A 13996-nucleotide genomic window follows, 5' to 3' on the forward strand; every position below is an offset into this window, starting at 1 on the left:
GAAGATATTCACGATTTCACCACTATATGGGGGAGATTATATTGCATAAACAGATTGTAGTGTTACAATTAGTATTTTAAATCATCAATACTTCTTGCCCACAGACCAGTAGGGACTGACCTCACAGTTGGTACCAGACTGTGTACAAAGGTCAACACCATGTCTCTGCTAGTGGAGGCCATGATCTCTGACAGCCCTATACACACTCCTTGTCTCTGGTCTGGCTGGTCAGACTCCAGACCACGCTCTAGTATAGGGATGATTTCTGGCAACACTCTTTCTCCCAACTTACGTACAAGGTCACCCAGGGTCCTGGCCGCCACCTGAAACATTAACAATTGTAATGTAAAAGTGGTAAGCCTACTTTTTCTTTAAAATTACATACTAGGTGTGGAGTGTTTGAGTAAATTATTTAATGAGTTTTAGTGGAAGAAAGTAATTCCAAATCGCTTAAGTAATATCTTGGATCGAAGGACCATTAAATAATGTGGAGTGTTTGAGTAAATTAATAAAAAATTAAGAGAGAAAAAATAAAAGTCATGTTTACAAGAAGAACAGAAAGGAATGATGTTTATTTATATAATACAATGGATTATCTTTAAATCATCAGCTGTTTTAGTCATTTAAAAATTCTAAACAGGCTAAAGAAAAATTTTAGATAAAAGAACTGAAGGGGTGGGCGAGTACTCGACCTTCGAGTAATTACTCGACTTTTTCCAAATACTCAACCTCGGGTTGAGTAGTAACTACTACTCAAAAATTCAAGTTGAGTAGTTATAAAAAGTGAAAAGTGCCACTTCACGATTTTCTACACCATATTTAATAAATTATATTTGTTTTGTGTTGATATCTCATTTAATCCCCATTCCTACAAAAACAACTACATATCTAATTTAATATACAGTATAGGCTAGTTCAGCTTATTTAGTTCAACTAACAACCATCCATATTGTCATTTGGCGGAGCTAGCAAGGGGACTACTACAACTTCTGCTCAACAGTCAACAATATGTCTCGATAACGATACGGTAAGTTAAACCAAATAAAGCATTGAATGAATCTATAGTCGATAGTCAACAAGGGAGTCTATCGTGATTACTAAATCATAGGCAGAGAGATGATTCTTGAAGTTATTATAAAGTACAGTATTAGATTTAGTTTGAATTGCCATCAAAATATTTTATACCAAAATATATTAATACCACAAATAAAATAAACTAACTATTATTGCATGGTATTTTTTCACTTTAATCGGTATTGGTGTGTTCAGTTTTAAAAGCCGATAAGTTACTGCAAGGAACATATATGCATCGGAATGACGCAATTTCATTGGGTCTTGGCAGAAAGCCAGCAAGATCATGGCAACGTCAGCCCAGCAAAACAGCTGTTTGATGGGAAAGCAAAGCTGAAGCAGAATGACAATGAGCAGACTGACTGACTGACTGGCTAGAGAGAGAGGGAGAGAGACAGACAGATGGCTTAACAACAAATTATGGAATGGAGTGATATGTCAACGTCAGTTTTGAATGTTTTTACCTTGAAGTGAATTTGTAACTTATAATAAAGTTGATTTTCTTAAGGGAAGTTTAATAGAAAGTAAAATAAACATATTCTAATTGTGATTTTGATTGTGCAATTTTCAATCTGGTGGCAGAAACATGACGACTACAGTTTGAAGTTTATTTGGGAACATAACCTAAGAAATGTGTTTAAATTTTAAATTACGACTTTAATGTTGGATTTTATTAACAGATAATAGGTCTAGTCCTACTACGTTTTTGTTTGATATTTTTAGTTTTTAGGACGAGTGACTTATTTTTATCATTCTCATAAAATGTAATGAGTGAAGAGGATAGCCACAGTACCCATAACCTTCAAACTTAAGCACTTCATTCCAAGTGATTATTTTAAAAAACATTATTGCATATTGATGTTTTTAACTTAAGATACAAGTAGTTATATTTGGTTATCTGTTTTATAAATAAATTTCTTTTTACAAATTCTGATTCTTTATTGAATTGAAATTATTCTTAAAGTAATTAGTTAACTAGGTTGATTATCATGTTAGTGAGGAGGAAGAAAAGGTAAGTATGAATAAAATACACAATAACAAGTGCAAATTTAATGCTGCAGCAAACAGGCTAGGCCAATTTGTTTATTAGGCCTAATACTAATAATTTGTAACCATAAGTTATAACTTTGAAGATTTGGTGTGTATACTACTTAAACTATCTATTTAGGCCTAGGACTACTTTACGTGCAATTACTCGAATCGACTCGATACTCGAGTTTTTACTCAAATACTTGACTCGACTCGAATTGAAAAATCACTACTCGCCTGTAGTGTACTGAATCAGCTGATACAATTTAAATGTGTTTTCAATACTTTGTTTACATTGTTTTTTGTTTACGTTTGACAGAACAACATAGTTACTTGGTGTTTCAAATATAACTTTTCTTACGAAAATGTCTTGTTACTTTACATAATTAACTCACAGTACTACAAATGGCGCAGTCTACTAAACGGACCGATAGTCACAGCCCCAACGAGAGAGGAACATATCGAACGTGTCAAAGAAGTGTTAAGACGTTTTCAAGAATCTGGAATTCGTGTCCAGACATCAAAATGTAAATGGTTTCAAGATTCCGTTAACTATTTGGGTCACAGAATTGATAGAGCTGGTATACATCCAACGACAGAACATCTGGAAGCAGTGAAAAACATGCAATCACCGAAAAATGTGAAAGAGTTAAGATCATTTCTTGGGTCGATCAATTACTACAGTAAATTTATTCCCCATTTACAGTCCTTGTGTGTTCCATTACACAAACTGCTAAAGAAAGGCGTGAAATGGCATTGGAACGAAAACCATGAACAGGTAGCAGCAAAATTGAGGCATCTTCTTACTACAACAGACACGTTGGCTCACTATGACGAATCCCTACCTCTCATCCTCGCAACTGATGCGAGTGATATTGGTGTTGGAGCTGCTCTTTTCCAAAAGTATCCTGATGGGACTGAAAAACCTTTAGCTTTTGCGTCAAGGCGCCTTGATCATGCTGAGTGCCGATACAGCGTGATAGAAAAGGAGGCGTTAGGTTTGGTTTTTGGAGTAACTCGTTTTGAACAGTACCTTTATGGTAGACATTTCGAAGTTCGAACGGACCATAAAGCATTGGTTAAAGTCTTCGGTGAACATGATTCAATTCCGAAGGTAGTTTCAAATCGAATCGCTAGATGGGCATTAACACTGAGTGCCTATGACTACTCGATCAACTATCAACAGGGCAAAGATAACAAAATAGCCGATCTATTATCAAGATTTCCCTTGCAAAATACGATAAAATCTACAGAGGAAGACCAGGGTGGCAGTAACAAAGCACACCTTTTCCATTTGCGTTCACAGGATCTACCAATATCGACAAAGTGTTTGCAAGAAGCGACAAAAACTGATCCAATACTTTCAAAAGTAGTAAACTATTTAAAAAGGGGTTGTTGGCCTTTGGAAAATAATGAAGACACTAACCTACAACCGTACTACAGCAAACGTGAAGAACTTTCCTTTGAGAATGGAATTCTACTTTGGTTTGGGAGATTGGTCATACCTGCGAAACTTAGATCAAGAGTGATGGAAATACTACATGAGGGACATCCAGGTATTGTAGCTATGAAAGGGAAGGCACGTTTTCAAGTCTGGTGGCCTAAACTGGACAAGGACTTGGAAGAACACACTAGACATTGCAATGGATGTCAAGAAAACAGAAGCAAAGATCCTGAGATGCCGTTATTCTCATGGCCTATTCCTGGAGAAGTTTGGTCACGGATCCACATCGATTTTGCCGGACCCTTCATGGGGAAAATGTGGTTGATTGTAGTAGATGCTCGGTCAAAATGGCTTGAAGTATTCCCGATGTCGTCAACTTCAACAAAGTCAACGATCAAAGCTTTAGAAGAGTTATTTTCAAGATTTGGCTATCCAAGGGTAATTGTAAGCGATAATGGACCACAGCTAACATCCTACGAGTTTCAAACCTTTTGTAAGAGCCTAAACATTAAACATGCTCGAATCACCCCCTATCACCCAAAAAGCAATGGATTAGCGGAACGATGTGTTCGTACATTCAAAGAACGCATGAATGCTTCAAAAGGAAATGCTGGGACTTTCCAAGAAAAACTCAACAGCTTTTTATTTGCTTACAGAACGTCACTGAGAAGATCTACTGGAAAAACTCCAGCATTTATGATGTTTGGTCGCGAATTACGCTCCAAATTAGACATGTTGTTTCCTGACGTTGAGCAGAAAAACGACGAAGAGTTGGTTCAACAGCGGCTACAAAAACCTGGATCAAAAGAAAAAGTTTTTAAAGAGGACGACAATGTATGGGTACTAGACAAATCTGGAGCTGGTTTCAAGAAAGGAACGATTGTGAAAGTGAATGGTCCTTACTCATATGTAGTAAATACAAATGGACTAAATAGACGATGCCACGCAGATCAACTTCGTCTGGCTTAACTCTTAGAAGAAGGGGGGACGATGTAGTGTACTGAATCAGCTGATACAATTTAAATGTGTTTTCAATACTTTGTTTGCATTGTTTTTTGTTTACGTTTGACAGAACAACATAGTTACTTGGTGTTTCAAATATAACTTTTCTTACGAAAATGTCTTGTTACTTTACATAATTAACTCACAGTACTACATCGCCCACCCCTATTACATACTTATTCACTTTTTTACCGATGAATTCCATTTATGGTTTCAATCCCTTTAATTTATCACAGAACAGATTTTGAGATCCAAAAAGTTCTGGAGTACTCTTAAGACCACTAAGTTGTACTTAGCTTTGAATAATATTGATTTCTATTTAGATTTTTTTTACATGTATGAAAACGTCACCTAAGAATGCTCTTCAATTAAATGAGGGGTAGCCAATTAGATATGAACACTACCAGAACATTTCCCATTTCAATCCAAAATGATATTTCACTATCTGCACACCTTTAGTTATGAATGTCAACAAACATAAATGTTGTTTTATGACTGACCTGCCGCTTGTCATAGCTGGTGGATGCTAGACACCCCAACAACAGTCCAAACAGTGTAGGTAGGATCTCTCTCAATGTTCTAGGTGTGTTAGTGACTACCACCTTCCAGACATGGAGTGCAGCTTGTCTCACCATCAGACTGACGTCACTGCGGCCCATGTACAAGCCGGCCAAAACACGGTTACGTCTCTCTGCTCCCAGTGCCTCTATGATGGCCTGCAAGTCAACAACTTTAACTTTTTGTGCATGTAATGATAATACTAAACAACATGTCATTGGAGTAAACAAAGAAATGAGTTCAAAATTACCACTGGTTGAATTTCTGCTCAGTAGCTTCTTCCCTTTAGTTTCAAAGTGGCTCACCCTTGGTTGTAAGTAGCAAAATTGGTTGAGTCAACAGATTGATTACACAAACCAAGTAGTTTGTTACTTTGAGTAATTTTTTTCATACAAAGAATTACAATTGAACCACAAGCAGAGACATTATCATCATCACCAGCCATACCTCTGCTGTGATCGCAAAGAGGTCATCGTCACTCATTACGTGGCAAAATTACTGACAATTGGAATAAAATCTTGTCCTGAGAAAATCCCAAATCAAATATAATACTGCCCCAATAATCGGAAATATTCTTTCCCCAAAATTATCAAAATGTTTGGATTTGCCCATCCCTAATTTTAACCATTGAAAGTGTAGGCCTACCTTGTGGGATTGTTCAGTTCCAAAGTTGTCATCTTCATTGGCTGTCTCTGTACTCATCTTGCCAGACACTCCGGAGATGCGATACAACAGATCTCCCAATAACTGTACTGAACTGGACAACAAAATATGTTAAATAAGTTTTGCTAGCATTAGAAACAATTTACATAGACAATAAAAGTTAATGCTTAAAAACAATGTGAGATTTATGCATTCTAAATTGAGAGTATAGGTTATAAATAAAACGATTAGGCCTATTTGCTGTACAGATTTGGGTGAAATTTATTTGTTTCTAACACTACAGGTTCAAAATGATATTTAGAATAAAGGGATAGCAGCTAGCTACCTAATAAAAAGACAAAGAACACCATGTTTTCACAGGTTTGATTTTTTTAGTTCGGGAAGGGAATTTTTCCCCTTGCAAAAAAGAGTTTGTTTTTTTTTTTAATCTTGAGTGAATATTTTTGAAGATAGGACAAATAAAATCAAGTTACAATCTTTCTCACACACTTCTATAAAAACAATATTGGGTAAAAATACACAGGTAATAAATTATTTTACCAGTCTGTACACCAGGATTTTAAGATCTGATGTAGTTACCAATTGCTGAGCGATATTCAGGATTTTGCCGCGCTCGTGGAAGGCAGTGACTATGTTTTCGTGACTAAGGAAGATATTCAGGATCTTACAATGATCTAAAAAGACAATGATGATGTCTTCACGACCGCAGAAAATGATCACAATATTACTGCAGGTTTGGATTGATTGAAAATCTCAGGCTGGCTCACCTATAGTTTTAGTAAAATTCTTTTTTGTTGTTGTTTTTTTTTAAGTACAGTATCATCATCTACCTTTGATAAAGTGTGTTTTTCATGTGTTTAAAAGGGTTTTAACGATTTAACTTAAATTGATTAGCATGCATTTTTCATTGGCTGCATTTCTTTGTTCTTTATTTGAAAAAAAAAAAAAAAAACACCCCATCACTCCAAAAACACTTTATGGAAGGACATAAAGACAGAGGTAGGTCAGAAAATTTGATAAACTAAAAAAAATGGTATTGTTATCGATACCTACATTTTAGTATCGATACATCAATAAATTTTATAGAAATAAAGTTTGAGGAATGACTTTTTAAAAGAAAAAGAGAAGTGTTGTGCATAGGATATTGCTTTTGATAACATTACAGAAGCAGTTAGAAAATTGTTTACAACATTAGGCCTACAAGTTTTTAACAGAAGATTTGTCTGCTAAGTTATTGTTGAATGTTGTGTTGCTAGGTGGTTCAACAACTGGGTAGGCAACCTAAAATGGGTTAACTTCTTCTATATCTGTTCAACTCCTATCGTTATTTAATTATTATTTACCATTATGTTTTTATTTACTTTCTTAACTGATGTTGTCTCGTATTTTTGTCTTTATTAAAAACAGTTTAGCTTCTTTTGATCTTTCAATTTCGATCTAAATAGGAAATAGAACATGGGACAGTTGAATGAAGAACCCGTATTCTTGAGCATTAAGCCTCCTGAAGCCTCTTCCTTCAATCCTCATGACTGGAAGACATGGAAGACTCGCTTTGAGAGGTATTGTTCCCTTAGCAAATTAAGTCTACGTTCTGGTAAACATCAAATTGACATGCTTATCTACTGTATGGGGGAAAAGGGAGAGGATATTCTTAACTCATTCAGGTTAAATGACAATGACAAATCTAATTACAAAGTTGTTCTAAAGAAGTTTGACGATCATTTTCTTCCAAAAAAGAACCTATTTTTTAAACGGGCTAGGTTTCTAAAACTTAAACAGGGTTCCATGCCAATTTTTATCAGACCTTCACATCATGCAAAAATCTGTGATTGGGGTCAGATTGAAGAGGAGATGATTCTGATGGTTTTGATTATCAGTATGCAGGACGAATCACTAAGTGATCGTCTTCAACTTGAACCCGAATTAATATAACACAAGAGAATGTAACAATTGCCCTGTGTTCCAATGTATCTGGGGAGCATAAACTTCCACTTTTGGTCATCGGTAAATCCCAGGAACCTCAAGCATTTAAACACATCAATGTTTCTTCCCTTCCTGTGATTTATCGTATCCAGGGGATTTATACCTAGAGTCAAGAGATTTTTAAGAGAGCAGAAGTTGCCGGAAAAAAAATTTTTTTTAAGAGGTTGGCAGCCTCTTTTATCCTTGTATTTGCCCGTCCACATAGACTAAGCGCCCGTGCGTGGATCGTTTACAGCAAAGCAAGGAGTGAGCCGGTACAGTACAAAGGTGAACTGTACTGATAAATTTTAGTTCGCCTTCAAATTTTAGTGCTTAACAATGATGGAACGCTTGCCTGGGGTGTGAAGATTCTACTGGAATAAAATTGCTCTTTCTGCCTGCCAACGCCATAAGTCCCATCCAACCTATGAATCAAAGTGTTATAGAGTGTTTTAAAAGGCGATATAGGTGCAAACCTCTTTCAGAGATTTTAGGGAAAATGGACAATGAGGGCGTGGATTTTGTCTCGGCTCTAAAAGACATTAACATAAACGATGTTATCAACATGACTGGCAAATTATACAACAAAATTCCCAGTTCAACATTCATCAAGTCTTGGCGGAAGGCCTGGCCAGATATTGAGAAATTAGTCAACCGCACTGTGAATGAAGATTTCATCCAGGTAGCAGATGAACGCTCAGATAACTGTAATGTAGAACTCCTAAACGAATTGACAAAGTTAGCATCAACTGGCGGTGAGGAAATCTTGGATCAAGATGTTCAGGAGTGGGTAACCGATGATGATTTGGTAAACGAGTTCTTGGAATAAATCGTGCAGAATGTTGTTCAAGAGTATGAAAACAAAGAGGCTGAAACATTAGATGATGACACTTCTCAACAAGATAAAATAAGCCACGAGGAGGGGAGAAATGCACTTCAGACATCGCTGGCCTATATTGAGCATAAAGACCTTTCAACAGTTGCTGACGTGATGCTTTTTAAAACTGTTTTTTTAGAGACTTATGCTTGAGAAAAAAAAACAACGTACAAGAAAGTTTAACAGAAAATAACAGACTATTTTAAGGTCTAGTTATCATCAAAGCCAATTATTGTGAGTAATTTATTCCTCTATATTTACTGTATTTTACATCAATTTATGTTATGTATCTGAGTTCAAAATATGTGTAGGCCTACATAAAAATGTAAATTATTTTAACACTTGACTTGTAAATAAACGTTTGCTTGGTTTCACAGATTTATATGTTTATAAAAATGATACCAAAATAGACTAAACCACTACTTTTGACCAATCACACGTTGTTATTAGATACAAACTAGCTGTTGTACCCGTGCTTTGCAACAGAGACGACACTGAAGCGAAAATTGTCATCTTGAATTCTGTTGTATGAAATTGTTACACATTCCCCTTTGGTTTAAGGAACATAACTCATTTGAAACTCTTAGTTTGAAAAAATATCTTTCTTTAAGGCTAGGCTAACTTATAAGGCTACCTAGTACGAATGATATGAGTCGCTGATGCTTTTATGGAAATAATGTATCCATACAATTCAATTTTTAATGATAAGCTTACTTAGTATTTAACATTTATTTTGTTGAAAAACCTACATATAAAGTAAATAAGAAAAAGTAATCGCACAACATAAGGCACTGTAGTAAAGCAAAGAACAGTTTATATTGATTTCACATATAATTGATATGTTTTACCGTAGCTACTGAGCTTTTTTCAAAGTTCAATCTTTACATGCATATCATTGTGTAAGTTATATATCACAATAATAAACAAATATAAACTAATGGAAAACTTGTATTGCCTTTTGTTAGAACGCCAGCCACTATTATTGTTAATCAGGGCACAAATTTCATCAATTCAAATATCGTACGAATTCAAACATATTTACGTTACAGATATTTAATTGATTTTAGAAACAAAAGTGAATTGCATGCAACTTAGTTTAATGTAAAATTAATTAAAACAGTGTTGTAAAAACACAACTACTAAGGAGGTTTCTGTAGATGTAAAAAAGTGAATGTGAAGTAGATGGTAGAAGAAAATATAAGTAGTAGCATACTGACTATAAAAGTAGGTTTAGTTGAAATTTAGTTTGTAAATTGAATTAAAACACAAACGAAAGTGTAAACATTGAGAAATGTGTAAACAAAAAGCTATCATATCAAAACTATTCCAAAAAAGTTATACATTGTAATGATCCTTCTGTTTCCATGAAGATAAGCATATTTTCATAATATATTAATCAAACTATTCTCATAATAATAAAACTTTAGAATATTGGGAGCAGAACTGTTAGTCTTAACCTCTGCTGTTTGCTGACTTCAATTAGTATTTTTGACTATTTACGTTCTTCCAAAATGTAAACATTAAAACTTTGGAAGCCCATGGGGCGTAGCCCAAGGGAAATATGATAATAGGAATAGGCCTATATGTTAACCAGGTATATAAGCTACCTTCATACAAAATGTTATTTTAATCTGTTCAATGGTTCTTCCGTTATAAAGTAGCAGACAGACACACTAACACACACCATCTCATTTTTATATATTAGTATAGATTATAATTTTTATAATGGGTTGGTTTATCTGGCCAAAATGCGATCCGGCCAGGGGCTTGGTCCCACATAGGCTGGATATGAGGAGTTCTACTGTACTGTATTTATTGTCATATTCCCGGAGGATTGGTTTGATTCTTGGTGTTTTTCAGGATTTGTAATGGTAATATAAAATTCCTGTAGTATATCCAATTATCCCAGAATTCTCAAAAATTAAAAATCATGTAAATTTTCAATTTTCCGCCATTTTGCACCTACACACGTTAGCAAGCTGCAATGTTCACAAAATGTTTCAAAGCCTAATTTATAAATTTTGAAAAAGTTTCAAAGCTTTTGATGCATAAATAAGCTAGTAATATAAAATAGAACATTTAAACTTCTTCGTGGGACACCCTGTATATGTGAAAGAGTTTGGTTTATTGATAATATTTACCTATATCGTATCCTCCAGTTGTCATCAAACAGCCCCTTCTCCAGCTCAGGCAACAGAAGCATGATGGCAGAGTCTGCGTACAGATTGACAATCCGTTGACCTGCTTTCAGAGCAGTGTCTCTCACATACTCATTCTCATCAGCCAGAGCCTAAAAATCAATGTCAACTAGAGGAACCACTTTTTTTCCTTTTTTAGATTTACAATTCTTAGACCAAAAAAAACGTTTTTTGTGAGAATGAGTGTGTCTGAAAGGCAAAGTATTGTGAGTCAGAGACATTTTTATATTTGGTAGTCAATGGGTAAAATTAAAATTGGGTTATCATTGTTATCAAATTTTGGTAAAGAGAGGAGGTTTCTATGTTTATAGGATGAGCTTGGCCAAACAAAAAAGAACTAATACTGTACAAGATTGAAATATTTTATAAAGTTTGTAAAAAAAATAAATACCGTCCTCTGCAGCAAGCCTGCACACTAAGTGAATTTTCATTTGCCTAATTGAATTTTCACTTAAATATTCAATTAAACATGTCAGATTTATTCCATACTAGTGTACATGTTGCTCGAATTCGAGCAATTGCAAAGTATTACAGTAGTTATTTCAAAACGAATAACAGTCATATTTACAATGAGTTTAAAAGAGTCAACTCAAAGATTACCGGTGTGTAACTCATGGAAATACTCATGCTGTATATAACAGTTTGATATAATAAACATTTTCTGTAAATATTTTATCATGTTTCATAAGCTGATATTGTTTCTTAGTGTTTTCTACAAACATTTCCTGACTTATAATAACTTGTATCATTAAACACAAACCAACATCCAAAACTATATAGGTACATTTTTAATAAAACATAGATAATTTACACATTGACTCTTTACAATTAACATATGTTCTTCTTCTCACTTTTAATTTCTAACAACAGCTGGAGTTTCATAACAATGTTTGTTTCCCATGTTAATCTTATGGAGAAATACGAAACTTTAAAGGGCCCCAGGGCCTCACTCTCTAATTATTTCCCTAAAAAGAAAGTTTCCTGCACATCTTCACGTTACGCTCTTTCCAATGACACCAAAAACATGTCAATCGGTTCAGTAGTTTTGGAGGAGTAATTGTCACAAAAAACCTGCTTGCGTATTAAATAAGTATAGATTAAAACAACGTTAGGTTTAATGAGTACTTATGTTTATAGTGTTACCCAGTTTCACAAACGTATTATAATTAACTTTTTTTACGTGGTTGTTATCTTATTGTTCTTGATGTCGGTGCGGCGCAGTGTGCATGTTGGGTGGAAGGTTGTGATCGCAGAGTACCGGTTCCCAATTCTGGAAAAATACCATTCCCTAGCCCCAGTACAACCACATGAACAGTGATGGGCCGTCAACTGTCTCTTATCGACAAAGCTCATGTAACGGTTCAGTAAACAGTGATTAGTTTAGGAAAACCAATTTCCATCCCATAAAACCTGTTTCCATGTCCATAGTTCAATCATGTTGGTTAGCAAACTTGTTACTTCTCATAGTAATGCTGAAGCTCTTCTATAAAGTTAAGTTAAGTTAAGGGTTCTTATCCTATCAAAATATAATAAAATCTAATAATCTATTAATATTTAATACAAACTTTAAAAAAGCTTTTTAAAGCTTATTAAGATTCTGTTTCCGAGAAGTTTGAATCAAACATCGTAATTGAGTAACACAATCAACTACACGAGTTAGTACAATTTTATTAATTGAACTGACTACTGTAATGAAACATTAGCAACCAACTAATCACCTTAAGAATAGGTGTGATTATCTGTCCAATGTACGGTGTGAACTCATTGGTGAACACAACTGGCATGTAGATGAACATCATGATATAGCCGTCCTTCACATGTGGTGCGATGTCAGTTCTCTCAGCGGTGCTGATGATGTCTGCAAACAAATACAATGATAAAACAATTGCATTTATAATAGTGATAAGAAATATTATGACCATTAGACAAGATGTTATTTAGATGTTATACCGCTACAAATAAGAAATGAACAATATAAACTCTACTGATAAGATTATAAAATAAAAATAGAACCAAATGACATAGCTATTGTTTACTGATCATAATATTTTGGACAGGAATTAGCCTATTGAATAAAGTTTGCAAGTCTGAAAACAATTATTTTGCTTTATTAACAACATACTATTTTGGAAATATTTTTTGTATTTTCTGGTTACTTCTTGTATATATTTAATATTAATTACTTATAATTAATATATATTTAAATATATAAATTATAAGTCAGAGTCTTTTTCTTTTTTCTTTACAAATAAATGATATCATCGCGTGATTTCCTGGTACTGTTTGTGTGATTCACTGAAGTTGTTCAAATTGTTAGAAATTATATTGTTATTGTTATTGTCATCATCATTGTTATTGTGTATCGTGTTGTGAATCACTGTTAATCGTTGTTCGTCGTAAGATAGTCGTTTTTTGTCAAACAGAGATATATTATCGTTAATTGAAATATTTACCTAGACATAGACATAGACATAGACATATTTTATTTGCACATAACATTCTTTACATGTGTTACATACAGAATAGGTGCATTGTCAGAGTTCGAATTGTCAGAATATAAAAAATAAAATAGTAATCAAGATGATAATATAAATTAACAAAATTGAATGATAAAACTATTCTAAACTAAAGGGGCATTGTGAAAATCTGCAATTAAATAAAAGGCTCTGTCAATTAAGAGTTCACCTATTTTATCTTTAAAATTATTTTCATTTAGCAATTTATAGTTTGCAGGCAGCACATTGTACAGCCTCAGCCCAGCATATAGTGGACTTTTTTCATAAAGGGTCAAATGGTGCCTTGGAAATCTAAAAATGTTTTCATTTCGAGTATTATATCTATGGTTGATTTGAATTGATTCTGGGAGGTCGTTTTTAGCTGAATGAATGTAGTTTAGTGATTCCAAGATGTACAGTCCTGTTAGGGTGTGGATTTTTAAATTTCGAAAAAGGTTTTTGCATGAACTACGTGGATGAGAGCTGGTCATAATACGGATAATGCGTTTTTGTAGCCTGAATATTGATTTGACTCCGGTAGCCTGACCCCATAAGATTATACCATACCTCAATACTGATTCTACATAAGCATGATAAACCATTTTCAGAGTTTCTTTAGGAACACAGTCCCTTAAGTGCAGAAATACAATTGACATGGATCTAAGTTTACTTTTTAATTGATTCAGATGTACATCCC

At 34.2% G+C, this 13996-nt stretch overlaps 1 protein-coding gene across 1 annotated transcript in view; it reads right to left on the bottom strand.

Annotated features, from left to right (window-relative positions):
* The window catches only part of LOC128994935 (eIF-2-alpha kinase activator GCN1), a 300111-nt gene that overhangs the window by 83521 nt on the left and 202594 nt on the right, over positions 1 to 13996 (bottom strand). Inside the window, exons 43-47 of the mRNA XM_054419780.1 lie at positions 12523 to 12662; positions 10748 to 10896; positions 5750 to 5861; positions 5047 to 5262; positions 121 to 323 (exon numbers count right to left, since the gene is read on the bottom strand). Coding sequence (XP_054275755.1) covers positions 121 to 323; positions 5047 to 5262; positions 5750 to 5861; positions 10748 to 10896; positions 12523 to 12662 — 820 coding nt within the window. The remainder of the gene's footprint in view (positions 1 to 120; positions 324 to 5046; positions 5263 to 5749; positions 5862 to 10747; positions 10897 to 12522; positions 12663 to 13996) is intronic.

Source organism: Macrosteles quadrilineatus, unplaced genomic scaffold (genome assembly GCF_028750875.1).
Source record: "Macrosteles quadrilineatus isolate MER2022 unplaced genomic scaffold, UCM_ALF_1.0 Scaffold_1__1_contigs__length_201487025, whole genome shotgun sequence".
In the NCBI taxonomy this organism is placed as follows: Eukaryota; Metazoa; Arthropoda; class Insecta; order Hemiptera; family Cicadellidae; genus Macrosteles; species Macrosteles quadrilineatus.